This window comes from Papaver somniferum, chromosome 10 (genome assembly GCF_003573695.1).
Source record: "Papaver somniferum cultivar HN1 chromosome 10, ASM357369v1, whole genome shotgun sequence".
Classification (NCBI taxonomy): domain Eukaryota; kingdom Viridiplantae; phylum Streptophyta; class Magnoliopsida; order Ranunculales; family Papaveraceae; genus Papaver; species Papaver somniferum.
This window is the reverse complement of record NC_039367.1, coordinates 1,001,575-1,024,662: the sequence shown is the minus strand read 5'-3', so window position 1 is coordinate 1,024,662 and position 23,088 is coordinate 1,001,575. Positions and strand designations below refer to the sequence as shown.

Sequence of the window (23,088 nt, the reverse complement as noted above, 5' to 3'; positions counted from 1 at the left end):
GGGCCATTTTTTTCTATATTCCTTTCTCTTTTATATTTCCAAGCTTGCATTTGTATCTCCAAAAATTGTCTCTCTACCCAATTCATATTATACACTCCTATGAAGACACTCCAGATTTTTGTTGTATGGCTACAATGCAAGAACAAGTGACTGATAGTCTCAATTTCTGAGTTGCATAGGCAATATGTGATGTTAGTAATCAAAATTCCTCTTGTATATAGATTTTCGATTGGTGATATTGCACTTTGAACAGCGTCCCAAGTGAAATTGCACCTTTGGAGGCACATACTTGATCGATATACACTTGACTGGAACCGTGATTTGTATATTTTATTCTCATGCTCCACCACCCACGTGTAACACGACTTTTTTAGTGAAATTCTGAGAGCAATTCGATGTTGATGAGTCCCCATTAAGATTCAAAAGAGGTGGATGACCCAACAGTGCAAACAACTCTAATACTTCTTCCTCATTCAGATTCCTTGAAAATTGAAGATTTCAAGACCCATTTTGCACCATTTCCTTTTATCTTTTGTTGCTTTTGTGAAGAAAATTTGTATAGCCGTCCGAAACGAAAGAACTTGAATATATGCTGTCCCCTTGACCAACCGAAGATGTGTAAATGGTGTAACGACTCTACACCGATTATGGAGCAGGAACCTTATTTCTTGAAATTCTTTATAATCTTGTAACTATGCATCATAGTTGAAAAGGAGCGGTAAATAAATATGCCTCACTATGTAACTATGTATCCAAGAGTATAAAAGTTAAAACCTTGTAAGCACTTAACGTTTGTAATGCGCTTGGATACCAGAAGCATAAAACAAAGGTGTTTTCCTTCACAAAAAATCGACTTTACACCCAAACGTAATTTATTGTTTTTTGATTTCTAAAAGTCGACGTATTTGGATACAAATATGTTTCACAATATTACCTTTTCGATTTGTAGAAGTCGTTTTGAGATTCGACACCCAAACTGATTTCCGTTTTTTCGACATTTAAAAATTGAAAAAGTGCTTCTGATATGCTATCCAAACAAGCCACGAAAAAAGAAAGAAAGAACAGCAGAATGTTACCAGACTATATAAATATGACCCTACAAATTCTAAACTCATCATCATGAAAAGGGGGTTTTGAGCCTACCCCCACACGAATACTAATGAGAATTTACCCTTTTATCTCAAGCCTTTCCCTCCAAACTCTAATTTTGGACTAAAACCCCTACTAAGTAAAAATTTAACCTAGAGGTTTGCTATTCCTCCGTCTCGATTAGTCTTGTAAGTAAATATTTTCTTTTTTTATTCCGTGGTTTCACTGATTGATTACGTTTAATAGAGTAGATGTTCATCCAAAAATGGTTAGATACTTGTTTTACCAGCCTCATCCAAGGTTTGAAAAACGGATTACGGTTCAGGTCACGGACACTAGGCATGACCGTTATAATGAGTTTTCATAGATGTGAGCACGTTTTGGGCAAAAAACGCATTATATAGAAAAAAAAAGCGTTTTTTGGACGTTTTTTGAAAATAACGGGTGTTATAACGGTTAGATAGAAAATAAAAAAAAAATTATGATATGAAATTCCTATGTAACGGTTATAACGTACGTGAAAACGTTTTAACGGCTCTAAAAAACGTTGTTACTAGGTATTTTTATTTTTTAATACTCCCTACATCCCTAAATAGATGACCTATTAATTTTTAAATGTTGTCCAACTAATAGATGACCTATAACATTAAAAAATTCTAATACTACCATTTTATTTGATTATTGTTAGTATAAGAAATGTGTATAATTCTATAGTCATGTTTATATTAAATAGGTGTTTTAGAATGCTTTTCACTCTACAATTTATGAAAGTTTGATAAAATTCGTGTCGGTAAATTATAGCCACTAAAATTTTGTCGGCAATAATTAGCTAGGTGACTAGGTCTACTTGTCCCTTTATTAGAATGGAGAATTTCCATCAAATGAATTAGCTAGGTGACCATGTCTACTTGTCTCTATACTTGTCTACTTGTCCCTTTTTTGTTTCATTTTAAGTTTTCACAAAGAAGCTAAAGCAGGACTAAACCTTAGTTACTAAAGCAGAGAACGTTGGTTAATGAATTGAAGATTCAAGTTAGTACCTCACGGTTGGGGGACACAACCAATAATATGTCACGTACTCTTGTCATTTTTTTCTTTCATTTCCCTTCTTTTAGAAAACAAAATCATGATCACACTATTTTTTCCAAATTCTCTTCTTTATCTTCACCCGTTAAAAACACAAGAAGGCATATTGTTGTAATACACAAATTTGTTATAACTCTGCTTCTTCCGCAGAGAAATTCTTCCTCCCTTTGTGTTTTGAAGTTTCCAAGTTTCAACTTCCAACTACCAGTTTAAGAGGTAATTTTAATATATTATTAAAATAAGTATTTACCACTAAATTTATTGTTTGTTTCTATGTAGTTTATCTACAGCAAATTTGATTTTTTTTTCTTCATCATACCGGATGATGATGCGGACATCTAATGTTGTCTTTGAAGTATAAATTTTAACTATACAAGTACTCTCTTATATCAACATTTAAGTTAGTAGTTGCCTTTTTTTTTGGGTAATGTTTTCATCATTTTCTTCATGTTGTATATATATATATATATATATATATTGTAATTTAGGATGTTGTCATAACTTTATAATAGAGTTTCAAGGAAATAACAAAAGCTGAAATCAAGATTAGAGGAAGAAAAAATCAAGACATAATTAAATCTAGTCAATAAAATCTATGCAAAAAAGAAAAAAATTGAATTGATATTCAACTTTGATTTATATTTTTAATTTTTGGTTTAATATTTGCGTCCTGCTTAATTATATACAAAAAAAAAAATCTTTTTTTTATTACACCTATAACATTATATCAATTTTTAATTTTTGATCATCCAACCGTGAATCGCATAAATCAATAATGAAGTTAATTAATTAAGTCCAACCACTGTCAAGTATAAAGAACATGATTAATGAAGCAAAAATATGCATGAACTTTAAGTTAATGCTTTAACTTTCATAATGACAAAATTAATTAACTAGCATGATGAAATAATTATCATGGTGTTAGTGTTGATGCTAGTTAAATATAACTTCATACATGCATGTTAAAAGTTGTGAAATCCAATTAGACGGATTTTAATTTCAATGTTAGTTAAAAAATATTAAACAATAACTAATATAGGTAAATTTGGTTAAATTTTATTTACTTTATACGAGTGTAACCATTTTAAGGAAGTCTGCTCAATAACTAATTTGTACTAAAAAGAGTCAAAAATTAAAAGAATAATAATAAAAAATAAATAAGTTTGTCTTCATGATTAAAAGATCTAGCTAGTCTATGTTCCTTTATGCATGCAACCAAATTTCTTATTTTTTCAAGAATATATTGATTTCCTAGCTACAAGATAGACATCTAGTTTTTTCTATTTGTGGACACAAATTAAATAGAGGCCAAAAATAATACTAGTGAATAAGAAAAAATTAATAGTTTAATGAATTGTCTTCATGCTCAATAAGTAATTCGTATTCATCCTCAAAAGGGGTCAAAAGTTAAAAGTATAATAAGAAAAAGAAAAAGCTAATTGTCTTCATGGTCAAAAGGTCTAGCTAGCCTATGTTCCTACACATAGGCAACCAAATTTCCTATTGTCTTAAGAATATAATGATTACCTAGCTACAAAATAGACATCTACAATTTTCTATTTGTGAACAAAATAAAATATAGGCCAAGAATAGTACTAGCGAAATTTAATATATGTCACTGATTTCCAAGTAACATTTTCTCGTTACAGATACGATGGAAAGATCGACATCCACGCAAACTGCCAAACAAGATGTTTTTCATGCATATTGCACTGTAATGCCTGATGGTAAAACATTGAAGTGTAATTTTTGTGAAAAGGAAATATCCTCTGGTATTTCACGCATAAAATTGCATTTAGCACAACAAAGAGGTACAGTTTCCTCGTGCATGCATGTGCCGCCTGAAGTGAAAAGTCTTGCTAAAGTTGCACTGGAAGAAAAGAGAAAAGCAAAAAGGCAAAGAAGAGCAGAATCTGATAACGAAGATTCAGAAAAAGTGTATCATAATGAGCCATGGAAAAATGTGTGTGGTATAGATGAAGAAGAACCAGATTTTCATGCAGAAGAATAACAAGTACCAGTCACACAAAAGAAAAAGACTGGGTTCTTAAAAAACCTTTTTGGACGAAAAAATAAGAATATTCATGCCGGAGAGGGTACATATCACGGTCCTCGGGCCTCTGTAGAAATACCTAGGTCTACTATGCGGCCATCACAACCACCTAGGATGTCTGTGGATATGGGAGGACAATATAACCCTTCTAGGGATTCTCAACCTTCGATGGCAAAATTTGGCAAAAGCAAAACATGTCGGGAAAAAGTCGATTCTTCTGTTGGACGTTTTTTTTATGCCAATGATATTCCCTTCAATGTGGCTAACTCATCTCAGTACCACGAGGCATTCAGTGCAGTTGCAAATTTCGGCCAATCGTATAGAGTTCCATCAGCTTATAAGTTGTCGAATCCCATATTAATTTCAGAAAAACAAAGGATTCAAAAGGATGTGGTGTCTGTCCAACGACATTACTGGAGAGAATACGGTTGTACACTCATGTATGATGGTTGGAAAAGCAAAAACAACCGTACGATTGTAAACTTTCTAGTTTACAGTGGTAGTGGAATTACGTTTTTGAAAAGTGTCGATATAGAACATAATCGGTTGACAACAAAATATTTAATTACTTTGTTCAAGCCCGTTATAGATGATGTCGGTCCGAGAAATATTGTTCAATTAGTAACAGATCAAGGATCTCAATTCAAAGCTGCAGGTAACTAAGAATAACTTCATTTTATTTTATACATATATATATTGGGAATATATTGATCATTAACTTCTTTCTATTTTTGTTTGAATAGGTAAGAGATTGGCATCGGAATATGGCACATTTTTCTGGGTTCCTTGTGCCGCTCACATATTGGACTTGATATTGCAAGATATGGAAAAATTCCCCTTTGTTAAAGATCGGATCGGAGAAGCAAGACAAATTAGAAAATTTATTTACAATCATGGTTGGGTTCTTGCTAGATTTCGACAACATTCAGCAGGACGCAATCTATTGCGCCCTGGCTTAACAAGGTTTTCAACAAATTTTATTGCAATCAAAAGCATCATTGATCAAAGTAATGCTATCGAGAGCCTATTTCTGGACAAGGAATTTCTGAAATCGGATGAGGCAAAAACTAAACAAGCTAGACAAGTGAAGAATATTATTTCAAATGAGATGTTCTGGACGACGTGTCAAAATGCATGCATAATGGTTGGTCCTTTATTGAAAATGATTCGTTTCTTGGACTCAGACAAACCCACCATGGGCTATTTGTTCCATGCACTTGCTACATGTGAGGAAACTATACAAATGGGTTTGGGATCAAATCGAAATGCTTCTATCATGGATTTAATAAAGAAACGATGGAAAAGTCAGTTGAGTTCTCCTCTTCATGCTGCATTGTATTTTCTCAATCCTTATTACATCTTTAACCCATCAACTAATCTCATCAATAATGAAATTTCTGAGCCGCAAATTTGTCGTACTGGAGTTATATCAAAAATGGTTAGTGGCCCGCAAGAACAAGCACAATGCATGCTAGAGGTACAAAATTGCTAATACTATCTCCAAATATGTATACTTAAGTAATTTGAATTTCTAGTAACAATTGTACTTTTCTTTGTAGGTAGGAGGAATGCGAATGATGGAAGGTCAATTTGCATCACCATCAACACGTATTGCAGCTCAACATGGTGATCCTGTAAGTTGGTGGTTATCTTATGGTGCTGAGTATCCATCCCTCCAAAAGATTGCAGTAAAGATATTAAGTCAAACAAATACATCGTCTGGATCAGAGAGGAATTGGAGTGTGTTTGAAAGAATCCACACCAAATTACGCAATCGTTTACTTTCATCGAGATTAAATGATCTGGTGTATGTCCAATACAATTTGAAGTTGGAGCAACAAAGAATTAAAGGTAAAGCAAGGAGACATAACATTGATGTTCACGACGTTCATAGTCTACTGAGGGATGACAATATGCTTGACTGGATAGCGGGGGAAGATGAAACACCGGTTTTACATCAAGAAGAACAATGGTTAAATATGATGGAAGAGGAGGCCGTTAATAATCCAGAGCATGTCTCTCTACCATACAACTGGCATGATCCTGAAGTTCAAATCGCATACGAAAGGTTACCGGTGAGTGACTTTGTTTATGACTTTGGTAATATTTCATTTGGAGACAATGCACAATGTTATGAGAATGTGAATCCAACATATGATTCTCGTTACGCTTCCGATCGCTCTGACCATGGTGTTCAACATATGAACGAAGGATATAATTCTAATATTGATAATAATAATGAAGTAGGTAACAATAATGATGATACTGAAGGAGGTTATGATAACGATAATGATGGTTATTATGATGATGATACTTATGCAAACGAAGATAGCAAGTACCCCGACAACGATGACTATTATGTGGAAATGAACCGTTGAGAAAATAAAGAATACTTGAAAAAAGGTGGTCCTCGTAGTTGGTTCGCGTAGCTGTTTAAATGATGAATATTAGTTTAATAATCCTATGTTTTTTAAATTTGAAGTTTTTAATCCTGTAGTTAGTTTCCTTGTATCATTTAAAAAAATTTAATTCTAAATTTTCAGCTTTCAATCCAGAGAAAAAAAAAATCAAAAGAAATGGTAAGAAAGTTGTTTACACGGTTATAACGTGCGTGATAACGGAAAAACAGTTCTAAAGAATGCACGTTAAAATGTTATTTAAAATAAATAAACATTCAAACTAATTTTAGAAAAACGTTTATAACGTGTATGAAAACAGAAAAATGGTACTATAAAACTGCCGTTTTTTCCTATTTATCGGCCTAATAAAAGCACGGGATTCGAGGACCCTCACAGCCACGATATATGGATGTGACTGTTTTAACGGACGTTTTTAAAACCTTGTCCTCATCCAAGGTTCGAAAAACGGGTCACGGCCCAGGTCACAGGTACTAGGCGTGACCGTTATAACGTGTTTTGACGGGTGTGAGCACGTTTTGGGTCAAAAACGCGTTATATAGGAATAAAACGCGTTTTTTTGACGTTTTTTTAAAATAACGGGTGTGATAACGGTTAAATAAGAAAAATAAATAATTTTTGATCTGAATTTCCTATGTAACGGTAATTACAGCTGTGAAAACGGTTACAACGGGTCTAGATAACGTTGTTACTACGTTTTTTCATTTTTTTTGGTTTAATTTATTTATTTGATTTTTTATTTATTTGTTTATGGGTTTTTAACATACAAATTTATGGATATCTAGTAAAATTCAAATCCCTAAGTCTATGACTTATAACAATGCATTGTAGTTATCGTCTACCGACAATATTTATACACGCATACTATCACTATCCACTTGATATGTTCAAGTTGTCACTCGAATAGTTCAATGCATTCCCCAATATTTCAATAATGCATATTCGGATTCAAAAGCAGTCAAAACTTTGTTGTCAAATAATACTCCTAGGCTCTTAGCTACTTGCTACAAGACTAACCAACAAGGAATGCAACAGGAAGAGAGTCAGAGGCTATCTAGAGAAAAAGAGAGTGAGAGAGGGAAGTCAGGGATTCGATTTATCTTTTTCTTTTGCATTTGGATTGTACATTATATGCTACATGTGGTCTGTACTTTAGAGTTCAGACTCAAAAGTTAAAGAAATAAAACAAAAACAAAAAAAGTAAAAAGAGTAGTTGGTTTCATGATCAAAGACATATCCAGACAAACACATCGTATGGATCCGAGAGGAATTGGAGTGTGTTTGAAAGAATTCACACCAAACTACGCAACCGTTTAGTTTCGTCAAGAATAAACGATTTGGTATATGTTCAGTACAATTTAAGATTGGAACAACAAAGAGTTCAAGGTAAAGCAAAGCGACATAACATCGATGTCCACGATGTTCATAGCCTACTGAAAGATGAAAATATGCTTGATTGGATAGCATGGGATGATGAAACACCAGTTTTACCTCAGGAAGAACATTGGTTAAATGAATTGGAAGAGGAAACAACTAATAATCCAGAGCCTCTCCCTCCACCATACGAATGACATGATCCAGAAGTTGAAATCTCATATCAAAGGTTGCCAGTGAGTAACTTTGTTTATGACTTTGGTAACCTAACATTTGGAGACAATAAACAAGGTCATGAAAATGAAAATCCCATATACAATTCTCATTACACTGAAGATCGTCCAGAAGAAGATACCCGAGGAATTAATGAAGAGTATAATTCCAATATTAATATCAATAATGAAGTAGATAATCGTAATGATAATGATGAAGAAGACTATGGTTATGAAGATGACGATACTGTTAACTACGACAGCCAAATGCATTACGCGAACCAATATGAGGCGGAGGAAGAGGAGGAGGAATCAACTGAGAATCGTCGAGAAAACAGAAAATACTTGAATAAGTCGAAAAAAAATGCCGGTACAAGTTGGTTTGTCTAAGTTTAAAATTTCAATCACTACTGTCACTAGGTTACTTATTGTAAGTTTATAAAATTTGAAGTGTTTAATGATTATTTATGAAATTTTAGTTGTACGTTTGAAATTAAAAATTGTATAAGAATTTCTCCAACTCAAATTTTTTTTCCTTAAAAACGGGTTTAACCGGTATGAAAACGGAAAATACGGTGTAAAAAACGTGTGTTAAAATGTTATTTAGAAGAAAAAAACTGAAATATTAATTTTAGAAAAACAGTAATCACATGTGTGAAAACAGTTATAACAGGTCTAAATAACACCATTTTTTTCTATTTATCGGTGTTATTTAGGTAAGCGTGTTGGTGAGCCTCACGGGCACGGTATATGGGCGTGAGCGTTATAACGGACGTTTTTTTCGGAAAAAACGGCCGTTTTTCAAACCTTGGCCTCATCTACTTATTCATTTTTAAATATCGTGGCACAAATAATCAGGATATAAATGACATTTAGAGAAAGATGAGGGCTATCCAGTGAGAATATTCTTTTCCTCTTTGATAAAGCAAACTGATTAGTTGAAAAGATTATACCAAACACACTTATTTTTCTTTTTTAATTAGTCACTTCCCCCTCTCTTCTCTTTAATTGTCCCCTAAAAATTAGGGTTCCTTTTCTTGGTTTCATGTTCTTCTCTCAATAGCAAGCTCTCCAGGAAGGTTTGTCATCTCTTTTTTTCTCTGTTTATTAAACAATTTATATAGTCTTCTTGGTTGCAGAATGATTCTGTGCTTAGTTTGTCAGATTGTAAGCTTACTTTTTAAAATAAATTTCAGTCATTTCTACTGCTTCTAGTTTTTGTTTTTCAGAAGTTTCATGGCCTTAATTGTTACTTGTCTGCTGCAAGAAAACTGAATACATATGATTTTTTTTCCTGTGTAAACCACTGTTGATTTTGTCATAGGTTTTTCAATTTTTGGATTTATTTACTGATTTTTGGCAGAGTTTATCATTGGGTTTTTTTTGCCAAGTCTTTGGGTGATAGAAGAAAAATAAAAAGAAGAAGATTGTTTTAACAGAAGTTTGAAGTTTTCCTAAACAAAATTGTGGTTATTGAGGTGAAAGCCATGAATTTGGTGTTTTTAAAACCTCCTGACTTCTAATTTCACTTATGGGGTTTCCAGTTCACTGTTTCTTTCAAGGTGAAGCCTCTTTTTTTTTTACCTAAAACATTGCTAATTTCCAAGATTGTGTACTTTTACGAATTGGATTTCAGGAAATATACTGGGGTACATGGTCTTATGTTGAAATGATTATGTTGCCAGTGAAGAAATGTCATATGAGAAAAGCTCATGTTTTAACATTTCATGCACTTGCTTAAGATTTTTTGTATTCCTTCGTTAGGTAATTGGGTATGCCCTATTGTTTATTTGTTTATCGTTGATGTGGTCATTTTTGATGCTAGGTAGCGAAATTTCTGAATGTGGGCTAGCTAAAGGGATATAGAGCATTCTATGGTTAGTGTTATGTTTATTTCCTGGGAAATTTGTGTATTTTAATCGACGTTGAGAGGGAAAGTCTATGTGTGTTGTTGTTAATTCAACTGATGTTGCCTGTTCTTCTGTAGATTATCGTGTTCATCATTATGAAACATTAAAGCGTGGTATGTAATGCTCCAAACTGGATTGTGTTTGGTAAGATAATAATAGGAGCTGTTGCCCTAGTTTGATTCAAGGAAGGGTTTAAAGCAAGTTGTGCATCTATTGGCAAGTTCAACGCAACATAACTAAGACGGGGTCTCTCTGTTGTGTGGCTGCAAGGCCACATGGCTCCAACACAGCCAGCAGAGAATGGTCAACGGATCCAAATGAACCGTACTGGAGAACTAACACAAGCTTCTCCCCCCCTTTATCAAGAAGGTGGGATCAAAGCTTTCAAAATGAAGCACTACCAGATGGGTCACATGTCGCTCTTCAACTTTTTGGTTCTTCTCTCTCATCTAGTAGTAAGGAAAGAAGACTACCAGTGAGAGATGACCATTTGCAAAATCACTCGGCATCTGATGGCACTGGCTCATCTTTAAGCAGCCCATCTGACAGCTATCCTATTCAACAATGGATTCCACCAGCCAAAGGATACAGTATAGATGATTCAGGATCTAGCGTAATGAGAGGTACTAAAGGAAACCAATTACTTCGAAATTCGTTTTCATCCATGTTTTGCTTTTATTAACTTTCTATGCACTCTGTTTAAATATTTCGCTCGTCTATATGCTGACGTTAATATTACTGCCTTCCTGTTTTCTGGATGAATTAGTTTAAGTCAAAATCCAGTTTCACTTGCGATCATGCCATCCTGGTCAATTTTTTGCATTATCATGGTTTTGGTAATGTTTGGCGTGATTGCAAGGTGCAACTATTTGTTGGGTTGTGACACTTTCGATCATGCCATCCTTGTGAAGTAGTTTGCTCTACTGTTAATTTTGTTGCTCAATCATATTATCGTTTGTCTGCATACATATTTGATGACTTTTCCAAGCTCACTTAAAACACAGTATCTAGATGTGCGTCGTTTGAGGTTACTGAAACTAGCTTGTAAAGAAAAAGGAAGAACTGGTTGAGATTTTGTGACACAACGGACTTGTACATACAGTGGAATACTGGGCTGGGAAATAAAATTGGTTCACCTTGCTATTTTGGATGGTCATTTTCAAATATGATTTCTCATACTGTTATTGCAGCAACTTTCATGGATCTAGAGTTAGATTGGGCAGGCATTATGTTTGAAAAACACAGAAAAGTAGTTCCGGTTAGTCCTTTTTTGAACATATTTTTTTTTGTCTACTTGGTAGCTTTTCGTAACTACCTGAGGACAGAAAAGTGAAACAAACACCGTATTATGATGTACAGTAACTCCAACTGTTGCTAGAGCTCATTTTAAGGTAGCTGTATTCACATGATCTTTCTTTAAGAAAGGTCAACAATCAGAGCAAACTGCAATCAGAATTCATGTTTCCATACTTTGCCAAGTGTATACCACTATGCCCATGAGTCTAGATTGAGATCTAAGTTACTGGTAGAGTGGTAGGTTAGCACTTTATGTTCTCAACCTCAGTGATTTTTATATAAATCCTATAGGATGTGTTACTTTCACTTTCCATGTTTTCATTGAATTACTTATCTCAGACAGAAAAGTGTGACGCATATTTTTCCTTCTATGCGATCTAGGCATAACATGAAACTTGGAGTTTAGTTTCTGAGTATCCTACACTAGTATTGCAGATGATTATTTGTTGTGTTCCTGGTTCATTAAGGCCCATTGAATGATCCTTGTGACATACACTGGTGTGCAACCATGTAACATTTTGTGTTCAGTAGGCATGGGGTTGTAATTCTTAGCTTAGGGTTGGTGAGAAAGCATGGTCTATTAGAAATCATGTAGTCATGTGAATGTAATGCTTTCCGGGTTTATCAGTTTCCACATTATAGTTTGTAATGTCCTGTAAATGTATTCTCAATGATAGGTTTTACTGGGTTTGCATGTGTATCATTCAGCCTTATTATCCTTGATTTGAACTGCATTAGTAATATTAACAAGGCTACTAGTACACTTCTAATTGTCATTTTACTGATGGGTAAAATTTATTTCTTTGCTAGAGCCAGCACCAAGGCCGTTAGTGTTTACACCGTTTATGGAGGTAGTTTCTCACCTTTTTTTAAGGATATCATAATCATACTGTGTGGTTTTAAGTCTGATATTGTTTGGTTGCTTCAGGGAACATCAGCGCTTCCATGCGGTGCTGGATCCACTTCCTCCCGTTCAGATGGTAGTGAGTCCGAGCCTATGGCCAAGGCACATGCTTCCTCAAACCGCAACTTCTCGAGCCGCTGTTCCTTCATGTCCAAGCCTATTTACCCTGTCTCGTTTTCGGACCAAGCACCTGATAGGGAAGCTCATCTAACAATTACAAACAGAAGTCCTTTCAACCTTGCAATACCCAATGATAGCAGCAGTAACCACAATTCTGATCTGAAATCTGTTCGCAACCTTACACAGCTTCAGTCCATGGTTGAGTTTCCAGAGATCGGCTCTAATACTCCTCAAAGAGAAGCGCACAGGTGGAGTAGTGCTAGCAGCAGTATGGATTTCACCGACAGTTCTGAGCAGTTGGATACGGAGAGAGTTGGCCCATCATATCCTAACCGAGGAGGAGAATTTAAATGTGGATTGTGCGAGAGATTTTTGTCACAGAGATCTCCGTGGAGTTCTCACAGGATTGTTAGAAATGGTGACATGCCAGTGACTGGAGTTCTTTCATGTAGCCATGTTTATCATGCTGATTGTTTGGATCAATCAACACCGAAGATGCAAAAGCAGGACCCCACATGCCCACTTTGTTCAAGATCATCCGAGGAGAATAGCATGGAACAACCTCTAATTTCTAGGTTGAGGAACGGATTACTGCCAAAGCTTAGATCTTCTAGGGATGAAATTGGGTCGTCAACAAGGCCATGGGGTTGTGGGCAGGTAGGAGATTGCGTGGAAGGTGCTTTGCATGCATCTCCTCGCAATAATATGCTTCTGTTAAACAGGAACCGACTGAAGAAACATCTAACGTTTAAGGGTGATTCGAGCAAGGAGGTTGAAGAAAAATTCAGGAAAAGTGGGTCATTTTCATCTCACTTGTTTCATGGTAAATCTGCTGAACATGATGGAGTTGGTTGCTCGAGGAAGGTTGGGTATCCAGTTCTGAAAAGACGGTGAACCTATGCGAGGATTGAAGATCGTTTTTGTATGACGTTCTTGATTTTTTGCTTTTTGGACATCTAACACATACTCGGGCACTTATCACACTGACTGCAGTTTCAGAAAGACCTATGAAATCCAACATGTGTTGTTGTACAGACATTAATACTTAGGGATAGAGTTGTGCAGTAGCAGCAACCAAGACTGTGTACTTCCAGTAGCATGGGAAATGCACTGGAGCATATAGAACTCTTTCAGTCTAGTTTTTAAGGGTTGTTTTTCTTGTATTAGTCCTACAGTTGTGCTATGGAGAAAACTGGTTTTTCAGAGAGGAATTATCTTTGTTGTCCTTGAAGCTTAAGTTAGAAAAATCTTGGCATAGAGAATTTTGTCTCTGTTACTGCCACTGGATTCTACCTCCAATATTTGGGTACTCATCTTTTTAATCTTGTTATCATTCATAAGAGGTAACTGGTGAATCTGTTGAGAAACTGATCAAGGTTAGGACATGCATCATGATCAAAGGCAACCTTTTATGATTTCGGTCGGATGCAGAGTGGGCTACGAATAGTGGTGCTATGAGCCTAGTCCACCGCCAGGGGACCATCATCAGCAACAAACTATTTTTTCTCTGCCCAATTCCCTAGCCGTCGTGATGGGTGGTGGTCAGTCGTCGTCAAAGGAGGTGGTGGTGGTGAAGAAGGGTGGAATAGAAGAATTTGAAGCACTTGCTAAAGCCATAAAAGATGAGGAAGACAGGCTCATGATATATCTCCTGTATGCTGTTGGGTTTCATATAATTTCTAAACTTATTGGTGAATATCTCTGATCTATTTGGATGTTTTTTTTTATTCTTTCGGTTGTAATTCCTTGTAATCGGTGGAATTAGGGTTTAAATTTATAGAAAAAGATCTATGTTAAAAGCATGAGTTTTTTTTTTTTTGTTTTCAAATTGCTTAGAATTTTCAAGAAACATGAGATGAGATGGTTTTCTTCTCTTGCATTGCTCGTCTTGGTATCCTAGTCTTCTCTTGCCAAAATCATACTCGCATAGTACACCTAAAGCAATGCCATTCATTCACCTTCTCAACGATCGTTCGCAGGGTGCTTGGCTCTTTAAGTTCGCTAGAGAGTTTGATCCTGCAAATTCGGCGAACTAGTATTTTACACTTCGTTTACACTCATTTATTGCAAAGAAAAAAGAATCCTGTTGTATTTTAAGCCTTCGCTCGCGAGGGAAAACGCAAGGAGAATCACCTCTCATTCCAATTTCCAACAGAGATGGGCGATTATTCATCAAAGAAGAAGGGGAGTTTTGATCTGGTTCACTACATCAGAATTGGTGATTTTGGGTGCGGGAAGTTGTCATCATCATCTGAAGTTGAAACCCTTAAAGTTAAAACGGAGAAGAAAAAAGATCCATTTGATTGCATCTCAGAAAGCCTATCTTGAAACACTCCAACACGCAGAGACTGGTTTTCAGATTATCATCGGTGTGGCTGCCGTTTCCAGAGCTTCAATGGTTGTTCTCAAGGCTCTTGGGTTCTGAGAGCTTAAATTAAGAATCAAGGTTAAGTTGATTTAATCATCAGTTTAACATATTTATAAATATTATTAGGTTTAATTTTAATTTTAATTTTATGAGTGCAAAGGAATACTATTAAACTAGCTGTAGTAGTTGTCTATTGTTATTAGGGATGATGGTATATTTTAATACTATATATAATGGAATTGATAATTGGGGATTTTAATAAAGTGACACACTTTGGATTTCATGTTTAAGAAAATGCCATCGTTTTTTTCAAAGTTTATAAAATGCCATGTTTTTGACTTTTTTCGTTCTGTTTTTTTGAGAAAATAGTTAGCTGACGTTAGTTTCCGTTAGTGCAGACGTGGCATTAAATCACCCATATAAAATGACATTGAAACCCCTGAATCAGTTTACTAGAACGAGTTAACCAATGATTAAGTTACAAGTTAACTCGTGACTCGGTGCACGTGAAAAAAACGTGAACAATTTTATAACAGTCTGATCTGCACAGATTGTGAAGCTTTTAGATGGGTTTCAGACCACCTTTTCATTGCTGCAGAGAGACTATTATCTAGTTTCAGTCTCAATATTATATGTAAGGAACTTGAAAAGACTATTAACATGTAATGAAAATTAGTTCATAACTAAAAATATCATTCCTATTCATAAAGTAAGATTATCCCATCAATATAAAACTGATTTCTGGTACATATACATGTCCAGACCAGAATCAGTGTCTAAAGCAACAAAGAAACCTAACCAACACATGTATACTTGTCCACAAGATCTGACACACACACTAAAAACAAAAACAAAAAAGCACACACACTTCTACTTCCTAGTCTTCTTAGCCTTGGGTTGCTTTCCCTTTGTGACGGAAAGATGTTGACTCACAGATATAATACCAGCAAAGTTCTGGCTGAAAAGTTGATTATCTTGAGTAGATCCATGAGTGCTAAGTCCTGCTGGTGGTCTTCCATGAGTGCTAGGTCCTGCAGATGACTCACCAACAAATGATGATGTACCTCTGGATTTACTTGTGATTTACTTACAGAATTTTCCTTTGAAGTTGGCCTCTTAGCAATCCTGTTAGTTGTCTTCTTAGGAGTGTCATCAATTGTTATCACTGGTTGTTCCATTGCAGCCTTAATGAAGTAATTATCACCCTTCCCAAGTTCTGAATTCATAAGATCCATTTGTAAACATATGAAGCCTTTATCATCAGGTACATCATGCTCCCGTAACATGAACAAGTTTTGTTTGTAACCAAACTCTCAGGCATACATGGGTCCACCATCCAATACCAATATAAATTAGGAACTTCATTTTCATTAGGACGCAACTTAACACGCAACATATGCTCAAATTCCTTAAGGTCAATTTTATCTCTATCCATGTGAGGGAATAACAAAGTCAGTTGACTCTCCACAAAAAACACGATGATGTCTCTATATGGATAATGTGTATAACCAACGCAAATGAACAAACAAAGACACAATTCATCAAATTTCACACTTCACATAGAAAAACCCCTATCTTTCAACCCTAATCTCTAAAAATCCCCAATTTCATACCATAATCATTCATACTCAAATCAAACATCAACTAATCCTTCTGCATGCTTCAATTGACTACGAAAATTGAGATAAAAATAAAACCCTAACATGCAACTACATCGACTCATCTTTCTGCATACATCGATTCAACATATGAAAATTGAAATACAAACAAAACCCTAACATGAAACTACATCGATTAGAGTAAAAAATTGAAAAGAAGATGAAAAAAGTGATGGGTTTACTTAAGGAGAAAAACGAAGTTAAGGTTTGTGGAATCATACCATGGCTACTGCTGGTTCTTCCTCCCGTTTCCCTTCTTCATCTGGAAATATACTAAATCCTTTACTTAGAATCTAAAACTAAACAAAACCTTTACTGAAACCCTAATTTTCCTCGCCGGAGAACAGAGCGACTAAGAGAAAGAGAGAGAAAGAAGAAAAGAAAATGGAACGAGAAAGAGTGAAACCCTTGGTTTCATTTTCCGCCAAGGATATGCTAGTAATTTAATTAGTGCCACATGTAGCAATCGAGTGCACGCCATCTTGAGCCGTGGATATTAGATACGTGTAGGTATCTTGACCAAAGTCAGCACACTTTTGACCATTCATGTGGGTCCGGACGGCAATGCTAACAGAGATGGCATTTTATAAATTTTGAAAAAAACGGTGGCAGTTTCTTAAACCGGAAATAGAAAGCGTGGCATTTTTTTAAAATTCCCTTGATAATTTGACTTATGGATTACTTAGATTTTTCTTATTGATTGTGGTATATGTTTGAAATTTCATCCAAAAACGACAGATATTAATTCGTATGTCCCTGTAACCAATGAATTCAGACTGCCTTTGGTAGATTTTGAGCATTTTGGCTTGTGTTCATTAGTAGCTGGATTCCCCAGACTGTTTTTTTCTCTTTCCTGTGGAAATTCGGTGGGGAAAAAAATGTATAAGCCTAAAATAAGGTAGGGATTGACTGATCATGGATGGATAGTGTACACGTTTTGTGTGAACAATGGCTGTGAAATCTGATCTGAAATACCCAATGATAGCAGCAGTAACCACAATTCTGATCTGAAATCTGTTCGCAATCTTACACAGCTTCAGTCCATGGTTGAGTTTCCAGAGATCGGCTCTAATACTCCTCAAAGAGAAGCGCACAGGTGGAGTAGTGCTAGCAGCAGTATGGATTTCACCGACAGTTCTGAGCAGTTGGATACGGAGAGAGTTGGCCCATCATATCCTAACCGAGGAGGAGAATTTAAATGTGGATTGTGCGAGAGATTTTTGTCACAGAGATCTCCGTGGAGTTCTCACAGGATTGTTAGAATGGCGACATGCCAGTGACTGGAGTTCTTTCATGCAGCCATGTTTTTCATGCTGATTGCTTGGATCAATCAACACCTAATATGCAAAAGCAGGACCCCACATGCCCACTTTGTTCAAGATCTTCTAGGGATGAAATCAGGCCTGGCTCTGAAGCCTGGCAACTTGAGCTCCAGCCAAGAGTAGCAAAGAAGAAAAAAAAGATTTGCTATGTTCAAGGCCATTTTATGTATCACGGCTGATTTTGGGGCCCTGGAAAATAATTGGGGCCCCTAGCTACAGGACAAAAAAAGTCATGAAATAGTAATTAAAGGTTATCCCTTATCCCCATTTTTTAAATGTCTAAACTACCCCTAATCATTAGTGGTAATTAGTAATTAAGTTAAGTTAATTAATTGGTAATTAAATTAGTCAGATTAAAATCTGATTTAAGTAATAAATTTTGATAATTGGAAAATTGTGTTTTTGTGTTGAAGAGAGGAAGAAAGTGAGTTTTGGGGAAAATTTAGGTTATTTGAAATGAGTGATTCTAGTGGAGGAAATGATGTAGGTGAAGATTCAAACAACATACATGATTGTGTCGATGGTGAGATTGTCTCAACTAATCCTATGGATTGGATGTTTGATGAAGAGATGTTAATAGAGGAAGCTTTTATAATTGTTGCAAATGAAGATCCTTTTGCTCAAAATGAAGGAGCCAATACTCGAAATGAAGAACCCAAAACTCAAAACAATCAGGTAAACTTCCTATACTCTTCAAATCGCATGAATGGTGCTCCAAGTGGTCGATTCATGGTCACTATGCAGCAGCTCAGTGTGAGAGTCGTTAGGTCGAGTGTATAATAGACGAAAGACCCTTATGAGTCGTTAGTGACAGCACACAAATATACGACTCCAATATGCAGGTTATAAAAAATCGTCAACCAAGTTTGAAACAATTGACGACTCCAATCTGCAGTTATGAAAAATCGTTAATCTAGTTTGAAAAAGATGAAGACTCCATCTTTTAGGTCATCTAGAGTCGTTAACTCAATATATTTAGGACCCAACGACTAAAAAACCTTTTACTCTTTGTAGCTTTCACTCTAAGGGTCGTTAGTTTAGCATTACTATACACAGACGACCCTTTCATATTAACTGAGAGTCGTTGTTTCGTACGTCTGAAAAAATTAACGGCTCAAACTTTTTTTTTTTAATAAATTCTGATTTCATAGCAACATTTCATTGAATCCTAAAAGTCATACATATTTCATACGGTTAAATATAATACACGATAACGATGCACTTCTACGCTCAATCATAAAGAATGTAATTATACATGGTTCCATTGAAGATAAAGTAGCAATCATGTAACTCAAAATTTTTCCCACGAAGCACCTCGTAGTATCCATACGCCTTCTTCATCTGAAAACGCAAATGCAAACATATTTAGTTAGTATCAATCAAAGCTTTGGATAAGTTTTACCTCTTGTTTAAATACTTACTCTTATAGCACTCAGCATATCCGGAAAGGCTTCCCTTACGGCCGTAATTTCTCTTTTCAAAACATCATACTCGAATTTTATCTCCTTGAAGCGTTCCTTGACTTGTTTCAAAGACCTTGAGTTGCGATTTCCGTCCAACGCCACAAAAACGATGAATACGCGGTTCCACCAAGCATCTGATGTTTCATCAATGTCTTTGTCTATACTTTCAAAGTGGTTTGTGACTGTTTTTCAAGATTTTGTAATGACACAATTCTCTTCGGAAGTGTAGGGAGTCATGGTGTTTCTCTTTTTTTCCTCTTGGATGATGAATAAATGAGAAGGAGAAGAGAAGGTTGATAATTATGGTGTTGGTAAGGAAGAGGTGAGATATGGGTCTGTATTTATAGAATTGAACGAGCCAACTTCCTCAACCACATTTGGTAGAGTTCAATTCCCCAATAAATGCTAGTAGTATCTAGAGTCGTTAATATGTTACATTTACAACTAAACGACTCTTAGAGTCTCTATATTACGTCGTCAGGTTGGACATATAGAACTGAACGACTTTAGAAGAAAACTTAGCAGAATGGTGTATATATGTTAGTCCAGAGTCGTTAGTTTATGTTGGGAGTCGTCAAATGATCTTACAGTGTCGGCAATTGACGTTTTAGCAGATTGACGACACTTGTATAATGCTCATATTTCTGTCACAAAAGTCGTTAATCTGCAAAAGATTGGTTAACGATTTTATATGGTGTCGGCAACTTGCAAAAGATTGGTTGACGACTCTTGGGATCGAAAAAATGATCTATGAAGGGTCGTCATTTTTTATTTATGTCTATGACGATCCTTGTTTGGAATATTTATGGTTGAACTAGTATTATTGAATTGAAAAAAAACATACATGTACTATGAAATAAAATATAAGGAAAAGACATAAAATAGTTCAATACATTGCGGTAGAAAATGTATACGAGATTAATTATATTGGGCGAATTTCTATTCAACTTCCTCCAAGAGAGTGTAGCAGTCCTCGTGCAAAAACTCATGGTCGTACCTTAATTCGTATTGGGTCCGACCCAAAGAACACTGGAAAAACAATTATTTTAATAAGTTAGTGTTGTTGAATGATCATAACCAAATAAATAATTTTTTGATGAACGGCTTATTGATTCACAAACTTACTCTACTCATGCGGTCTTCGTTTGGCGTAGCGTCCTTACGAGCTTTCAATTCGTTTCTCAACAATACACATTCATTGTATAAATAAGCATACCTTTCCCTTATCTGCGGGAGCGTCCTCCTATAAAGATTTCCGTTTAGTGCTTTAAAAACCTTAAACACACATTGCCACCAAGAATTGGTGTTTTGATCATGCCTAAGGTAAGGCCCTCTTGTTGGGTCTTCGTTACTGGTCACCCATTGCGCTTCCTCAACGGAGTGCTTTGTGAGAGTGGTGTGTGCTCTAACAATAACAAAATCTTCTAGATTATTGAACGAAGTTGGATCCATTTTTAGTGTTTGAAAGTGATGCGTGACTGATTTAGGATGATTGAAAGTGATGGGTGAATAAGTTTGGAAGAGATAAGTCTCTATTTATAGCAAAAATGTACTCAACGACTATTTTTTTTTTGAATAAAACCGTTTTTTTTTTTCAAAAAATAGCAATAACTACTCCTAGGAATCAAACATATCTTTGATTTTGAAATTCTGCATTAACTGCATGTAGAGTCGGCATTAATTATATATATAACCTAACGACCCCTTAGTATGTTTAGTAACTGCTCGTCAAAGTCAAACTTACCGTTAATGTGTTAAGAGTCGTTAATATAATTTGTGAAGAGTCATCATTTGGGCATATAAGATCTGGACGACCCTTTGTTAATGGTTTTGTGTTTTGTTTTTTAATAGGTAGCACGACAAAGCTCCCTGCCAAAACCGGTATCTACATTGGGTCCGGATACCTCCCAACACTATATGACTGATTTGGTACGTTTACTTTATCCGAATCGATATATTTATATATTCAAATAATTTTATTAGTGATCTCGTGGCTGTCTAATTTAATTGTTTTCTCAATGTAGACATGGGAAACCAAGGATGACATCAAGGAATGGCTTATCCCTAAGGCAAAAGAGAAGATGTGTGTGGTTGTTCAAAGTAGACACATCGATTGTAACAAGATGGAAATGGTATGCGAGAGAGCGGGTAAGAAGGCAGAAAGTCACAAAGGCAAGAATTACAAGTATGAGAAGACGACGACTAGGGTCTACAGAACAAATTAGAAGAAGTTTGAATGCCCTTTCAGGATTGTTTTCAAAAGACGTCATGAAGCCGATCTATTCCGACTGTATAATATTCCAAACGGTCGTCACAACCATGATCCACCCACAAGTTTATATGGACACACTGCATATTCCCGGTTGTAACCACATCATATGGATAGAGTTAGGCAGATGAAGGTATTTAGACCACTTAAGATCCTAAATGCAATAAGGGCGGAAGATAAGGATAACTTGTCCACTATTTCCACAATCAACACCGCCAAAGCAACGATTAAGAGAACCGAATGGAATGGTAGGTTGATTATGCAACAATCAGAGTGGTTACTGGAAACACTTAACTACGCCATGCAAACTAAGGTGGGTCCGGATGAGAAAGTGACTCACAATATTTTTCTTGCACATCCAAGGATGGTGGATTTGGCTCAGTGTTTTTACCAGGTTCTCTTAATAGATTGCACCTATAAGACAAACAAGTATAACATGCCGATGTTGAACGTGGTAAGCCATACTTCGGATAAAAATTCATTCACCGTTGCATGGTGCTTTATGGAAAAAGAAGAAATAGAGGACTATATTTGGGCGTTGGAACAAGTGAGGTTGATTTACCGTGGAATAAACGGTAATCCTAAGACACCTAGGGATTCGCAAGGAAGACCACATTGTGTTGCTTACACTTTGTACAAAGAGTATACCGACAACCTTCCTTACGTCATCTTAGATCACCTTATACCCACCGACGACGTTGATGGGGATGGGAATTGTGGTTACCATGTTGCAGCCGAACAATTAGGGCATTTCGAGCAAGCCGATGAACTTAACCTCACCCAAATCGAATATGCAAGAACAAAAATGGCGGATAAACTTGTCGAGGACAAGCAACTTTATTTAACAGTGATCATGCAAGGAGATTCAAAAGAGAAGGAATTGAAGTTCAAAGACTTGGTTTCTAATGTGAAATGGCGGAAGGGGTCGAAGAAAGCCGGTTTTAAGTTTAGAATGCAAATGCCTTTTGGTGGTCAACTTTTAGCGGACACATTCACTTGTGTTGTAATTTTATTCAGCAAAGGATTCCCCGGAGGCTCTTTTATGTACGTACCCTCAAGAACTAGGTGCGACACGGCGATAAAGAAAAGAAGAATTGTAATGGCACATGTCAACAATAACCATTACATAGGTTTGAAGATTTCCGAAAAATGTCCTCTACCACGGGTGGCCTATGGTGATTGGGGAGACTACACCAAGGAGTGGACAAACCAGTACGAGTATGGAATGAATATGTGGAATGCTTTGGAAGGAACACCAAGTACAATGCCTGAACACGTTGACATGTGCGACTAAATATGGAAGGAGTTTTTTTTTTTGGAGCTTACTATCGTGAAGCATACTTTTAAAAGTACAATGCATGAATACTTGGATGTTTGTATTATCACTAATCCTTAACGAATACAATGTGTTTTATCTTGTGTAATCAACTTATCATTATAATTTTTTTTTGTTTGAAAAAGGTTCGTTTACATTTAAGCAATGTAACGCAACGACTTTTACCTTATTAACTTGAGTCGTTAAGTAAGTATTCGTAAATATAAACGAC

At 35.8% G+C, this 23,088-nt stretch overlaps 3 protein-coding genes across 4 annotated transcripts; all 3 read left to right on the top strand.

The window, feature by feature from the left end:
• Nucleotides 1-4,318: 4,318 nt before the first annotated feature.
• Nucleotides 4,319-6,606, top strand: LOC113318494. The gene is made up of 3 exons (XM_026566662.1): nucleotides 4,319-4,883; nucleotides 4,972-5,705; nucleotides 5,788-6,606. Exons 1-3 carry the CDS (start codon nucleotides 4,319-4,321, stop codon nucleotides 6,604-6,606), a joined length of 2,118 nt encoding a protein of 705 aa, XP_026422447.1.
• Nucleotides 6,607-9,190: 2,584 nt separating this feature from the next.
• On the top strand, nucleotides 9,191-13,760 carry LOC113317960. 2 transcript variants are annotated; one of them, XM_026566075.1, is made up of 5 exons: nucleotides 9,191-9,310; nucleotides 10,057-10,108; nucleotides 10,219-10,764; nucleotides 12,254-12,288; nucleotides 12,366-13,760. In XM_026566075.1, the coding sequence occupies exons 3-5, from the start codon at nucleotides 10,758-10,760 to the stop codon at nucleotides 13,353-13,355; spliced, it is 1,032 nt and encodes a 343-aa protein (XP_026421860.1). In that variant the 5' UTR covers nucleotides 9,191-9,310; nucleotides 10,057-10,108; nucleotides 10,219-10,757; the 3' UTR covers nucleotides 13,356-13,760. The 2 variants fall into 2 exon arrangements, with proteins under 2 accessions (XP_026421860.1, XP_026421859.1); XM_026566074.1 differs by having other exon boundaries at nucleotides 12,248-12,288.
• Nucleotides 13,761-21,650: 7,890 nt separating this feature from the next.
• Nucleotides 21,651-22,835, top strand: LOC113318492. Its single transcript, XM_026566658.1, has one exon. It carries the CDS (start codon nucleotides 21,651-21,653, stop codon nucleotides 22,833-22,835), a length of 1,185 nt encoding a protein of 394 aa, XP_026422443.1.
• Nucleotides 22,836-23,088: the final 253 nt, after the last annotated feature.